This window comes from Callorhinus ursinus, unplaced genomic scaffold (genome assembly GCF_003265705.2).
Source record: "Callorhinus ursinus isolate GAN/ISIS: 27379988/994484 unplaced genomic scaffold, GSC_fseal_2.0 scaffold87, whole genome shotgun sequence".
NCBI lineage: Eukaryota > Metazoa > Chordata > Mammalia > Carnivora > Otariidae > Callorhinus > Callorhinus ursinus.
This window is the reverse complement of record NW_027397149.1, coordinates 1,174,918-1,188,924: the sequence shown is the minus strand read 5'-3', so window position 1 is coordinate 1,188,924 and position 14,007 is coordinate 1,174,918. Positions and strand designations below refer to the sequence as shown.

Sequence of the window (14,007 nt, the reverse complement as noted above, 5' to 3'; positions counted from 1 at the left end):
CTTCAGGAAGCAGGCCGTTCACAATTGCATGACCTGCACAAGGTCACACAGCCTTTATGTCAAAGCATCCCCATGGTTCTCTCAACTAGTTGGAACTATCGATTTTCTTTCATAGAAGAAAACAAGACATAAGGTGCCAGAGCTGCGATCAAAACCAGGTGTTTTCCAAAGGCAAGTCACAATAGAGGATAGAGCTGTAGTAATCCACGCCCTAACTGAAGAGTCAACAAGGAAAAGTCCCCCAAACCTGTCTACCCTGAAATTCCCACCTCAACCCAATCCCCAATAAACACCCTGGGCAACACTGGGCAAAAAAGCCTTTTATTTTCCCCCACATTCCAGCTCTCCATTTTTTGAAACATTTCTTCCAACTTAGAACAAAGTCTGGAGAAGTTGATTCACACCTGGAGAAAAAGAAGATTAAAAACATGGGCAGAGGGGCGCTTGGGTGGCTCATTCTGTTAAATGTCTGCCTTCAGCTCAGGTCATGATCCTGGAGTGCTGGGATCGAGCCCCACGTTGTCAGGCTCCCTGCCCAGCGGGGAGTCTGCTTCTCCCTCTGCCTCTGCTCCTCCCCCTGCTCGTGCTCTCTCGCTCACTCTCTCAAATAAATAAAATTAAAAACCGAAAAAACAGGGCAGATCAGAGGGCTGTTGGGGGAAGCTCTGGGATGGCTGCAAAAGAGTGAGGAAGGAGCAGAGGAAGTGGGTACAAGCACTCATCCCAACTGGGTGGGTGGCTTCAGGACCCTAGGATCTGCTAGGAGCCAGAAAGCCTTCATTTCCCAGTCCACTCAGATCTAAGAAAAGCTAGGAGGGTTCCACCATCTCCTATCCCAAGTAGGTGGAGCCTAGCCCTGAGCAAAATAAGCAAAGCTGATCTTGAGCATCCAGTTCCTCTGGCCAGAGCCCTTCCCTGGGCTTGGGCTGTTTCAACTTCTCCCATGGCTATCTCCTAGGGTACAGCAGCTAGTCATTGAAGCTGAGAACAGTTTAAGAGCTGGGTGCGCAACAGATAACTCTCAAATTATATGACCTCCTCCTCATAGAGTGAGACTTTTTTACAGAAATATTTTTTTCCTTAATGAGCGGACACATGGACTAGTTAGCCAATATGTTCCCCGCCCACTGCCACCTTTGTGAGGTGTGTTCCTCACACTACTTTGCTATTAGCAAAATCAACTTTTTCTAAATGCAGTGAAGGCTGATGGAAAAGGGAAAGTGTATGTAAAATGCTTGGGCACATACTATGTGCCTAGTAAATGCGCATCATCAATCCTTTTGCGCTGTTCAAGGTGAGTTTTACAAAATTTGCATCATAAAACTGGGTATCAGAATTTCAGGACAAAAGCAAGGCAAACAAAATTCATATCCAGGATGCATCATCAAATGCGAACCCTGTTAACTCACCACTGTTGCCAAAAAGTGAACTACAGCTATGGATGAATCTTAAAATCAGAATGTTAACGGCAAGAAGTCAGTCACACAAGAATATGTATGATTCCATCTACGTAAAGTGCAAAAATACGTAAAACCAAACCATATTGTTTAGGAATGAGTCTGTCTCAGTTATAACTGCCACCTCCACCCCACCCCCTATTCCCACAGGACTGGGGCGAAGAACCTTACCTGAGAACAAGATGGGAACTAGGCCAGTGCCCTCAGAGCCGGGTTCTAGACCAGTGGGACTCCCGGCGTGGGTGGAAGCACAGAGCAGTGAGACAGCAGAGAAGGCCACAGAAGAGAAGCAGGAAGGAGCCCAAAACAAACAGTCTGGAGCCACACAGAGCCAGCTCCTCCTAAGGATGGGCAAAGGGAGGGAAGGAGGAATGAATGAGTGGGAAGGAGGGTGGAGAATCTTCCTCTGGGAAGAAATCTTATCCCTGGGGCCAAGAGCTATAGAGAGAAGCCCCCATGAGGGGAGAGGGCTCTCTACATCCAGGGAGCAACCAAAGGGAAAATGTAATTTCTATACAAGCTAATTGTCTCAATGGTCTACGAACTGCTTTCTTGCCCAGCCACAGAAGTGAACCCCCATAATGTCTCCATTAGATGGGAAATTCACTACTGCCCACATTTTAAATGTACTCAAGCAGGCCCGGTCTGGAAACCAGTATTTTCTCTGATTCTAAGCTCCCAGGGGATGCTCCTTGCCAGGGTCTTTGCAAATGTGAGAGAAAAGCACATAGCAGCCTCCCAACTCTAACCTCTAACTGGTCTGTCTCCTCTACTCAGTCTCTCTCACCCAGCACCAACGGCCCCCATGGCCTGCAGTATCAAGTCGTAGTGTTTTAGCCTCAAGTCGCGGTGCCTGACAATCAGGCCCCTGCCTCTCCCCCTCAGTCATTCCTAAGCCCCTCCTCATGGAGTGCCCTCGAAGGCTGAACACTTCCATCTCCAGGCCCGTGCTCGTGCTTGTCCTTTTGCCTGGAATGTGTTTCCCCTCTCCTGAACCCCCTCTATTGCATTCTCTGCCCACATCTTCCTCCTCTTCAAGGGTCACCCTGAAAGGGCAGACAAAGCCTGGGACTGCAGTCAGAAGGCATAGGTTGAAATCCTGGGTCTGCCACTTAACCAGTTGTGTGGCCTTGGGCAATTCACTCCCTCTCTCTAAGCCTGTTTCCTCATCTGTAAAATGGGATAATAACAGCTACCTCAAAAGGCTATTTTAAGATCAAATGAGATAGTGAACCTGAAAGCACTTTGTACATTATAAACTACTGTACACAATTCTCTTTCTTAAATGCCACCTTCTCTGTGAAACACTCTCCATAAATGTTCAAGTTAGGGTTAATTGCTCCTTACTCTGTGTTTGAATAACACTTTGCTCACACCTCTATGATAGCGATTAGCCCATTCTGCCTCTTATTACAGCTTCTGCATTCCTTTAAGGTGGAGATCCTATTTTATTCTGTGTAAAGACAATCATTAATAGTCATAGCTGTCACTCACCCAATCTCTATTATGTAGCAGGCATTGTACTGGGCACCTGACATTCACTCTCATTCATCTTTATTTGTTGGCATCAGGAGATAGTATCATGTTTTCCATTTTACAGATGAGGAAGCTGAGGCTCAGAGAAGCTCAGATGCTTGGTCAAGGTCACACAGCCTCTGAGGCAGAATTAGAGAGCCTGTGGCTTTTCTCCTAGGTAGAACTGCCCCCAGCGGCCTTCAAGGCAGAGCATTCAGCATGGCAGACTATGAAACCCCAACAACCTGAGGCTCTTACCGAGGTGAGCAACTTGGTGAGCACAAGGCCTTCGTGGCTCCAGACCCTGATACACTCCTCAGCCATCTCAGTACTCAAGGTGGCATTTCCTGCTCCCTCCTCTGAGCAGGAGAGGGGTGGCTGGCTGGAGGGCAGGATTCCTGGAGCAGCACTAAAATACAGGCAGGTTCCTGGGGTCCTTTCTGTGGTCACCCTGGCAGTAATGAGGACCGGCTCTCTTGCAGAAGATCCTATGAGAGGCAAAGAATAGGCAGTGGAAGAAGATGGAGGGTGGGGTGGAAGCCATTCATCTTCAGACTTCCATTCATTTCTAAGGCTTCCTTCAGTAACAGCTGTTTTGGCATTGAGTCTATTCAATAAAGTACTCTATATACTATCACTGTGTCATTGAGAAATGACAATAACTGTGTACCAATATAAACAAAAAATTAAGTTTGCTTACAATCAATAAAACAATCATGCCAATACTCACAAAGTTGCAGTGAAACTGTACACATTGCCAGTGTCAGTCTGTATAAACGAGCCTGTCCTTTTTAAGAAAGCAGTCCCTACTAGGTACCAAAATCCACAAAAAGGTTCACACCCCATTTCAAATTAGCAGGGAAAGGATGGTCTATTTAGTCAATGGCCTTGGGACAATTTCCATTCGGGGAAAAAAAAAGTTAGACTCATCTCACACTACAAAATAAAGTCCAGATGTGTTAGAGACCTATACAAACAAATTAAACAAAGCAAAACCCAAAGAAAATACAGAAGAATATTTTTTAAGTTTAAAGTGGGGAAGGCCTTCCTAAAAAAGACACAAGACCTATAAGCCTGAAGGCTTCTCTATGATGAAAGATAACTTAAAAAAAAAAAAGTAACAGAATGGATGAAAATATCCATTTTTTGTAAAGATTTATTTATTGGGGGGAGGGACAGCAGGAGAGACTCTTTTTTTTTTTTTTTAAAGATTTTATTTATTCATTTGTGAGAGAGAGAGAGAACAAGCAGGGGGAGAAGGAGAAGCAGACTCCCTGCTGAGCAAGGAGACTGACGCGGGACTCAATCCCAGGACCCTGGGATCATGACCTGAGCCAAAGGCAGATGCTTAACCATCTGAGCCACCCAGGCGCCCACAGGAGAAACTCTTTAAGCCGACTCCCCTCTGAGCAAGGAACCCATGGGACTTGATCTCATAACCCATGAGATCCTGACCTGAGCTGAAACCAAGAGTTGGGTGCTTAACAGACTGAGCCACCCAGGTGCCCCAAAATGCCTATATTTAATCGGCAAAAAGGTTAACAATCCAGAATATATGAGGATCTTCTAAAAATCAAGAAGATAAAACAAGCAACTTAAAAGACAAATGAGCAAAGTATACGAACAGGAAATTCATGGAGGCATGAAAATGGCCAAATAAACCTAACAAGATGTTCAACTCACTAACAATCAGAAGAAAGTAAATGAAAACAATCAGGCAATTTCTTTGCTCATTAAATTGGTAAAAATTAAAAAGACTGATAACAAGAGTTGCTGAAGATGTGGGGAAATGGGCACTCTCAATGAGTGACACCTTTTAGAAGACGATGTAGCTCTATCTGTTACAATTTTAAATGGGTACAGATTGTGACTGAGAAGATGCCCATCAAACTGTGGACACTGCAGGGGAGGTGGGACGGATTTTTACATGCGCTTTGTATACCTCTTTGTGGTACGAATCCACAACAAAACTAATTTGTCTATTAAAAAAACGTCCATACCCTTTGACTCAATAATACCACTTATAGAAACTCATCGTAAGGAAAGGATTCAAAAGAAAGATGCCAAGTATACCAAGATGTTTATTGTGACTTCACAAAAAAAAAAAAAAAAAAGGAAGCAATGGAGATGTTTAACACTAGGAAAAGCATTACAAATGATGGCCCAAGCACTTAATGGATCACCTTACATCCATTAAAATAATAACGTTCAGGCCAGGCAGAAATAAAAAAAAAATGATGTCATAAGTGAAAAAAGAGAAATAAAAACCAAGATGGATGTATATATATATATATATATATATATATATATATATATATATATATATATCATAATGACAACTATGAAATGCACATGCAAAACTGTCTAAGAGAACCACCCCGATTCTCTCTGTTCCCCAGACTGAAACAGTCACCATGTCCTCTCAATCCACTGCCAACATCTCTCTCAGATTAGTCCCCTTCTTCAACGGCATTGTCTTAGCTAGGGTGTCCTCATCATCCCTCTATTGCAACCACCTCCTACCTGCTCTTCCTGCCATTGGACACACTTTCACCAGGCAGTCAGCCAGCAGAGTGTGATCTTTTTAAAACAACAACAACAACAGGGCGCCTGGGTGGCTCCGTCGTTAAGCGTCTGCCTTCGGCTCAGGTCGTGATCCCAGGGTCCTGGGATCGAGCCCCACATCGGGCTCCCTGCTCCGCGGGAAGCCTGCTTCTCCCTCTCCCACTCCCCCTGCTTGTGTTCCTGCTCTCGCTGTCTCTCTCTGTCAAATAAATAAATAAAATCTTTAAAAAAAATACAACAACAACAAAACCTTGCTATTTTCCTGACAAAAATTTTGAGTTTGCCCAACGTACTAGATAAAGTTCAACTACCTGGGCTTGGCACACAAGACCCTCCAGAAGATTCTGTCTGCTTCCTCAAACACATCTCTTGCCACTGATTCAACACTCCCTCCCCTGCACCAGTCAAACTGAACCCCCTGAAGTTCTCAAACATGCCATTATGGTACCCATCTGCATGCCTTTCCATATGCTTGTCCCTCTGGCTGGAAGAGCACACTCCTAAACCTCCCTCAAGCCTCAGCTCAGGCACTGAATCCTTGGAAAAGCCTCCTCACTAACCCTGTTTGACAGACTCCTGAGTATTCCCACTGTACCTTGTGTGCTACTTTACACACTGAAAGGTATTTACTTCTGTTCACATCTGTATCCTTGCTAGACTGTAAGCAGCTTGAGGTGAGGACCCATGTCTTACACATCTCTATATTCCCCAAGCTTGGTACATAGTAGGTGCTCAGTAATTATTGCTTAGATGATGCAATCATAGGTGGATTATTTTTTATTTTGTTCAAAATAATCATTGATGATATTACTCTGTTTCTGACCATCATAAAAAGAACAGCGCTTGTTTGCAGAAGCAGAACTTGAGAAGCTGATCCTAAAATCCATACGGTAATTAAAGGGATCTGGAATAAGCAAAATAATTTCTAAAAAGAGAACAAAGTTGGAGGACTCGTATTTTCTGATTTCAAATTAATACAAAGCTGCAGTAATTAAGAGTGTGGTGCTACCATAAGGACAGACACATAAATCAATGGAATAGAACTGAGAGTCCAGAAATAAACCTATATATACATCCATGGTCAATTGATTTTTAATAAGGCTGCCAAGACTATTTAAAGGGAAAGAACAGTCTTTTCAACAAAACATGCTGGGACAACTGGATGCCCACCTGCAAAAGAATGAAGTTGGACCCCATCCTCACACCATTCACAAAAATTAACTCAAAATGAATCATAGAGCTAAATGTAAGAGTTAAAACTATAAAATTTTTGTAGAAAATATAGGGGTAAATCTTCATGAGGTTGAGTTAGGCAAAGCTTGCTTACTAAAAGCATAAGCAACTAAAGAAAAAATAAACACTTGGGGTGCCCGGGTGGCTCAGTCGGTTAAGTGTCTGCCTTAGGCTCAGGTCATGACCCTAGGGTCCTGGGCTCGAGTCCTGCATTGGGCTCCCTGCTCAGTGGGGAGTCTGCTTCTCCCTCTGCCCCTCCCCCCGCTCATGCTCTCTCTCTCTCTCTAAAATAAATAAAATCTTAAAAAAAAAAACCACCATCAATAAACTGAAAAGACAACCCAGAGAATGGGAGAAAATATTTGCAAATCATACATCAGATAAGAGACTTGTATTTAGAAAATATAAAGAACTCATATAACTCAATAATTAAAAGGCAAATTATCCAATTTTTTTAAAAGGCAAAACTCTGAATATACATTTCTTGAAAGAAGATAGACAAATGACCAAGGAGTGCATAAAAAAATGCTCAGTATCATTAACCATGCCAATCAGAACCACAGTGAGATACTACTTCCCAATGACTAGGATGGCTAGAATAAAAAAAAGACAGATAATAACAAGTGTTGACAAGGACATGGAGAAACTGGAACTCACACACTGCTGGGGGGAAGCAAAATGGTGCGGCCACTTTGGAAAATGGTCTCACATTCCTCAAAAGATTAAACACAGAGTTACAGTATGACCCAGCAATTCCACTTCTAGGTATTTCATTTCCCCCAGGAGAAATGAAAATGTATGATCACACAAAATCTTGCATGCGAATGTTGACAGCAGCATTGTTCATAATAGTCAAAAAGTAGAAATAATCCAAATGTCAAACAACTGATGAATGGATAAATAAGATGTGGAATATCCATACAATGAGTTAATTCAGCAATAGAAACACAAAGTACTGATACATGCTATGATGGATGAACCTTGAAAACATACTGATTGAAAGAAGCCAGTCACAAAAGAGCACACATTGTATGAAATGTTCAGAATGAGCAAATCTACAGAAAAAGAAAGGTATATAGTTGCCTGGGTCTGGGAGGTTAGGAGGAAAAGGGGAGCGACAGCTAATGGGTACAGGATTTCTTTTGAGGTAATGAAATGCTCTAAAATTGATTGTGGTGATGGTTGCACACTTTTGTGATGATACGTAAAGCCACTGAATTGCACATTTTAAATGTGTGAATTTTGGGGTGCCTGGGTGGCTCAGTCGGTTGAGCGTCTGCCTTTGGCTCAGGTCGTGATCTCAGGGTCCTGAGATTGAGCCCCACATCGGGCCCCCTGCTCAGTGGGGAGCCTGCTTCTCCCTCCCCCCTCCTCATGTGCTCTCTCTCTCACTCACTCACTCTTTCTCTCAAATAAATAAAATCTTAAAAAAATTTTTTTCAATTTTAAAAATGTGTGAATTTTATGTTATATGATCATATATTAATAAAGCTGATGTACATATATTTACAAAATAAAAAGCAGGAAAAATTATCTCAAGTCTGTATATATCAGACACCTTCCTTTACTCTCATTCTTTGACCACACACATGTACACCTGGACATCAGAGACCTCCCCCCGCCACACACACACACGAAATTCACAAGGGAATCTTAGCCTCGGAAAGGACCTCAGAAGGCAGAAAGTTCCACCTTTCTCTCCTCCCTTTTCATCTCCCCAATTTCAGACAAGGAAACTGAGGCCAAATCTCACGCAGGAATCAGTGGCACCCACTGACTCCCTCCCCTCCCCCCATCATTTCCCCAAAAGACTTTAAGCTCTGTGGGAATGGATGATGTCTAATTTTTTCTGTATCCTCCATAGCACATGGAGCTGTGGTAAGAACAGAGCAGACACTCAGGACACTTGCTTAATTGAAGAGGACATGCTTGAATATCCCTGAGGAAAAAGAAGGTGCCTCTAAGAGGAGAAAGCAATAGGGATGAAGAGTGGTAAGAAAGAACATTAGGTCAAATCTACCCCATCTCGTCACATCTCCAAGGATAGACTCAAAGAACCTCAGAGCTGGAAGGGAAAACAGAAAACACTTAGAGGGAACCCACATAGTGTCACTGTGTTCACTGAATGTATCTAGTCCTTACTACAGCAGAAGTGACTAAGGCCTTGGGATATGCCCAAGGTAACCAGGCTGGGGAGGTCAGAGACAGAACCCATCCCTAAGTGTTCTGACGCCCAACCCACAGTCCTCCTTGATCTCACCTTTCAATCCCATCTGACTAGCCTGGACCATGGCTTGGAATGTCTGTGTCTTGTTCCTGTCTGGACCATGTCCGAAGTTCAAGGTGGTCAGTAAGCCCACGACTTGAGGCCCACGCCACTTCCCTGTGACTGTCCCATTCACGGGGCACAGGGTCAGCTGGCCAAAAGATCTCAAGAAAGAGACCCAGTCCTGTGTGCAAAAGAAAGGTGGGAGAGAGGTGAGGGATTAGCAGCATGAGCAGGCCTGTGTGAAAAGGATGAAGAAGGTACTCACCTGAGGGATGTCAGGGCTGCGCAAGCCAGTCCTGTGGGTGAGGAGGAAGCTGCCAAGGCCCAGGCCTGAAAGCCCAAGAAGCAGCAGGATCAAAGTGGCACAGACCAGAGGTGGGTGGTGGGCCAGACAGAGATGCAGGTTGTGCCCTGCCTGGCAGCTGCCCATGGAGAGGAGAGGGGTCTGGGCCTCCACGGAGAGCCTGCTGGAGGACAGGAAGGAAGAACTGGACAAGAGCCTGCCGGTCAGAAGGCACTTACCCATTTTATTCAAAGGGAAGTTAAAGCACTGAAAAGACAAGGGACTTGCCCAAGGCCACACAACCAGTTAGCTGCAGAGCCAGAACATGAATCCAGGGCAAGTGTTCATCCCCATGCACCACTCAATAAATGTTTGCTGCATTTCATTTCTGAAGTAATCAAGGCAGAAGCGAAGCAGAGCACACTGTGCTGGAAAGAGGAACCCAAAAGGAGAATTCTTAAGGGGAGAAATTCAGGAAGCAGCTGTTCTGGGGCTAGGGTTTGGCTGAAGAATGGTTCCATCCGATAGCCTAGACAAAGGAAGTGTCTGACGAAAAGAACTCCACTCTGGAGCAAAAACGGTTCAATCTGTATCCTCCTCTGCTACTCACTGGCTATGTGAGGAAAATCGGTTAACCTTTGGGAGCTTACGATTCCGTGAAAGAATGCCAAATAATGAGGACTAAAATGTGACAGAGAAAGCAGTTTTGCATAGCACTCGGCCCTGCAGGAACTCAACAATGTCCATTTCCTTTCCATTTCACTGTTTCATACTGATCTTTAAAACCAGGTGAAGGAAGGCAATAAATCCTGTGGTGGAAACTGAGGTTCGGGGACTTTCACAGAGGCGTGGCAGGGCCAAGGTCTGAAACCCGTCTTCTGCTCCCAGGTAGAGTTCCTTCTCCCAAGGGAGAAGCGACAGCCCGATGAAAAGGAACCTCTGGAAGACGGGATAAATATATGGGGTGGGGAGAGAAGGGGGGCTCCAGGGAAATGCAGGTGTCACAGATGCCCAGTCCCTGCCCTGCCTCCCGTCCCGGCACATCTGGAAAGGGGGAGAAAGCACGAAGGGGGAGGGCAGAGCCCGAGTTCTGCGGCTGGCGGTGCCCCTGGGCCTCCCCTCCCCCCGCAAAGCCCCTCCTGCAGGAACTCAACACCCGCAACATCCCTTCCCGGTCCTGCGGCGTCTGGTCCGCCTGCCGCTCCCCCTCACCGCTCGGAGCCGGGCGGAGGCCGGCGCCCCCCGCGACGTCACGCGTGGAGCAGCGAAGGGGCGGGGTCCGTGCTCCCCCCACCAACCCCCACCCACACGGTGGCGATTCGCATGCGCGGTGTCTACGCGAGCAGCCGCCCGGCCCCTCCCCGGCCGGCTGGGGGCGTACCAAGAAGGAACACAGTGAAGGGGCAACGGAGAAGAAAGTACTCCGCGGTAGGTGAGTAAGAGGGAGAGAAGGCAAAGGAGCTGATTGTGGGGACGTTGTTAGAACTGTAAAGCCTCACTCCGGAGACACTGTGGGGCGTTTCAACGAGAATCGCGTCGCAGGCGTTTTTCTGTTGCTCGTCTCCCTCCCGCGCCGATCGCACAGCCCGGCCGCTCCCAGGTTCCGGATCGGAGTTTGGGGTCCGCCCGGGGGCGGGACTCCAGCCCTGAGATTCTGACCTTCCGCACTCTTTGGGTGCTGCTGTTCTCTGCAGGCCGAACGTCTTGGCCCCTGGTTTTAGCGAGTCCTTAATGCATAGGATCCTCCAGCTGCCAGACTGCTCAAGAGAGACCATCTCGTTTCATTTCTGCCCGTATTTTAGAGATGAGAACACCGAAGTCCCCCTTACCTGAAATAGCAGGACGCATGGAGCCAGGAACCTGGGGTTCAAATCCTAACTTTGTGCCTGCCTCTGCACAAGCCATAACCGTGCTCTTTTGGGGATTTGAGTTTGCTAAAGGGGTTCCACCCACCTACCTCACTGGTTGGATGGGAAGCTTAAGAAACAAAGTGTGGGAAAACATGGGCCCAGTGTGCACTGAGCACAAAACCGCGCTGGACAAAAATGCTCTTGAAACAAAATCTTAGTACTCAACTCTACCGAGGCTCCGTTAAGACAGAGACAAGGTCATTCCTGTACCACCCGCTCCCCAAAAGTTTATAGCCCCAAATCCTTTCCCATGCGGTAAAATGATATTCAACAAGGGTGCCAGGACCATTCCATGAAGTAAATCTACTCTTTTCAACCAACAGTATTGGGAAACCTGGATATTCACCTGTGAAAGAATGAAGTTAAACCTTTACCTTATATACCATATACAGAAGTTAATTCATAATGCACCAAAGAACTACATGTAAGAGCTGAAAGTATAAAACACTTAGAAGAAAACAGGAAAGCTTCATGACATTGGGTTTGGCAATGATTTCTTGGGTATGACACCCAAAGCACAGACAGCAAAAGAAAAAAGGTAAGTTGGACTACATTAAAATTTAAAATTTCTGTGCCTCAAAGTACGCAGCAGAGTGAAAAGGCAACCCATGGAATGGGAGGAAATATTTGCAAAGCATGTATCTGCTAAAGAGTGAGTAATATATAGAATATGTAAAGAACTCTTACAGTATAACACAGCAACAAAAATCCTTGTTAAAAAATAGGCAAAGGAATTGAAGGTATTTCTCCAAAGATATACAAATGGCCAATAGGCACATGAAGAGAAACTCAACATTACTAATCATTAGGGAAATGCAAATGAAAACCACAATTAGATACATCTCACAGCTATTGGATGGCTACTATTTAAAAAAAAAGGAAAGTGTTAACAAGGCTGTGGAGAAATTAGAACCCTTTTGCCTTGTGGGTGGGAACTTAAAATGGTACAACCACTAGGGAAAACAGAATAGTGGCTCTTCAGAAAATTAAAACTAGAATTATGAGAGGCACCTGGCTGGCTCAGTTGGTGGAGTGTGTGATTCCTGATCTCGGGGTTGTGAGTTTGAGTCCCACATTGGGTGTAGAGATTACATTAAAAAAAAAAAATCCTAAAAAAAACAGAATTACCATACTATCCAGCAATTCCACTTTGGGGTATATACCCCAAAGAATTGAAAGCAAAATCTCTAAAAAATATTTGTATACCCATGTTCATAGCAGCATTATTCACAAGAGCTAAAAGGTGGAAGCAACCCAAGGGCCCATCAACAGATGAATGGATAGACAAAATATGGCATATACATACAGTGAAATATTATTCAGCCTTTAAAAGGAAGGAAATTCTTTTTTTTTTTAAGATTTTATTTATTTATTTATTTAGAGATCACAAGTGGGGGGGTGGGGGGGCAGAGGGAGAGGGAGAAGCAGGCTCTCGGGCGGAGAAGGGAGCCCAATGCGGGGCTGGTTCCCAGGACCCCAGGATCATGACCTGAGCCACCCAGGTGCCCCTAAAAGGAAGGAAATTCTGATACATACTATAACATGGATGAACCTTGAGGACATTTTGCTAAGTGAAATAAGCCAATCACAAAAAGAGAAATACTATAAGATCTCACTGATAAGAGGTATAGAGTAGTCGAATTCATAGAGACAGAAAGTAGAATGGTGGCCGCCAGGGGGTGGGGGGTGTGGGGACAGGAATGGGGAGTTACTGTTGTTTAATGCGTACAGAGTTTCAGTTTTGCAAGATGAAAAGAATTCTGGAGATGAATGATGGTAATGGTTGCACAGGTGAATGTAATTAACACTACTGAATTTCTACACTTAAAAATGTGGGCGCCTGGGTGGCTCAGTCATTAAACGGCTGTCTTCGGCTCAGGTCATGATCCCAGGGTCTTGGGATGGAGCCCACATCGGGCTCTCTGCCCGGCGGGAAGCCTGCTTCTTCTCCCACTCCCCCTGCTTGTGTTCCCTCTCCCGCTGTCTTTTTCTCTGTCAAATAAATAAATAAAATCTTAAAAAAAAATGTACACATAAAAATTGTTAAAATGGTAAATCTTTATGTTATGTATATTTTGTCACAATTAAAAATAACAATCATTAAAAAAAACAAACAAACCCTGGTGTGTGTTGGGGAGGGGAATTTACGGCACAGTCTCCTAGAGTATAGTGGCTGATGAATGCCATTGACTGACTTAATTGAAATTCCAAGCATAGGAAGTATTTTCTTCTCAAAGGAAAAATAAGGGTGGCTGACAGAAAGTTTTAAAACCTAAGAATTGGAAGGCACTCAGTAACTGAACAAGGCCAACAATAACCATCCCCACCCCCACTTTATTTTCCAGATGCTAAACTGATGTCTTGGAGAGGTTAAGGGACTTGCCCCAAGTCTCCCAGCCAGTTAAGCCTCATCCAGAACTAGAGCCTAAGTGTCCCAACACTGAATCTAGTCCTTTCCAACCAGATCCTCCTTGCTCAGTCCTGCCAAGAGATCTCTCCTGAAAACCTGCAAAAGTCTCTGCCCATCCAACTCTCAGTCATACCTGGCCTAGTCTGAGCCAGTGAGGTCACTTTTTCCCTAGTCTTAGTCTTGTCTACCCAGCCAGCACCTCAGTTCCTGAAATAGTATGCTCCACAAGCCCCAGGTCTTTTCATAGTTTGAGCACAGTATTTACTCAATAAATATTTGTTGTTTAATGTATTGAAAATGACTTCTTACAGGCCAGTTTGCCAGGGGAACTTAGCAATTTTCAGTTTCATTTTAAAGTTGGGAGC

At 44.9% G+C, this 14,007-nt stretch overlaps 1 protein-coding gene across 4 annotated transcripts; it reads right to left on the bottom strand.

Moving 5' to 3' along the window:
- Window positions 1-300: 300 nt before the first annotated feature.
- On the bottom strand, window positions 301-10,689 carry TMEM219 (transmembrane protein 219). Of its 4 annotated transcripts, none has more exons than XM_025854088.2 (6): window positions 10,535-10,689; window positions 9,305-9,503; window positions 9,031-9,220; window positions 3,231-3,460; window positions 1,629-1,798; window positions 301-404 (listed from the first exon to the last, which is right to left on the bottom strand). In XM_025854088.2, the coding sequence occupies exons 2-5, from the start codon at window positions 9,467-9,469 to the stop codon at window positions 1,661-1,663; spliced, it is 723 nt and encodes a 240-aa protein (XP_025709873.2). In that variant the 5' UTR covers window positions 9,470-9,503; window positions 10,535-10,689; the 3' UTR covers window positions 301-404; window positions 1,629-1,660. The 4 variants fall into 4 exon arrangements, with proteins under 4 accessions (XP_025709873.2, XP_025709874.2, XP_025709872.2 ...); XM_025854089.2 differs by having other exon boundaries at window positions 9,305-9,506; window positions 10,535-10,687; XM_025854087.2 differs by lacking the exon at window positions 10,535-10,689 and having other exon boundaries at window positions 9,305-10,500.
- Between the last annotated feature and the right edge of the window lie 3,318 nt (window positions 10,690-14,007).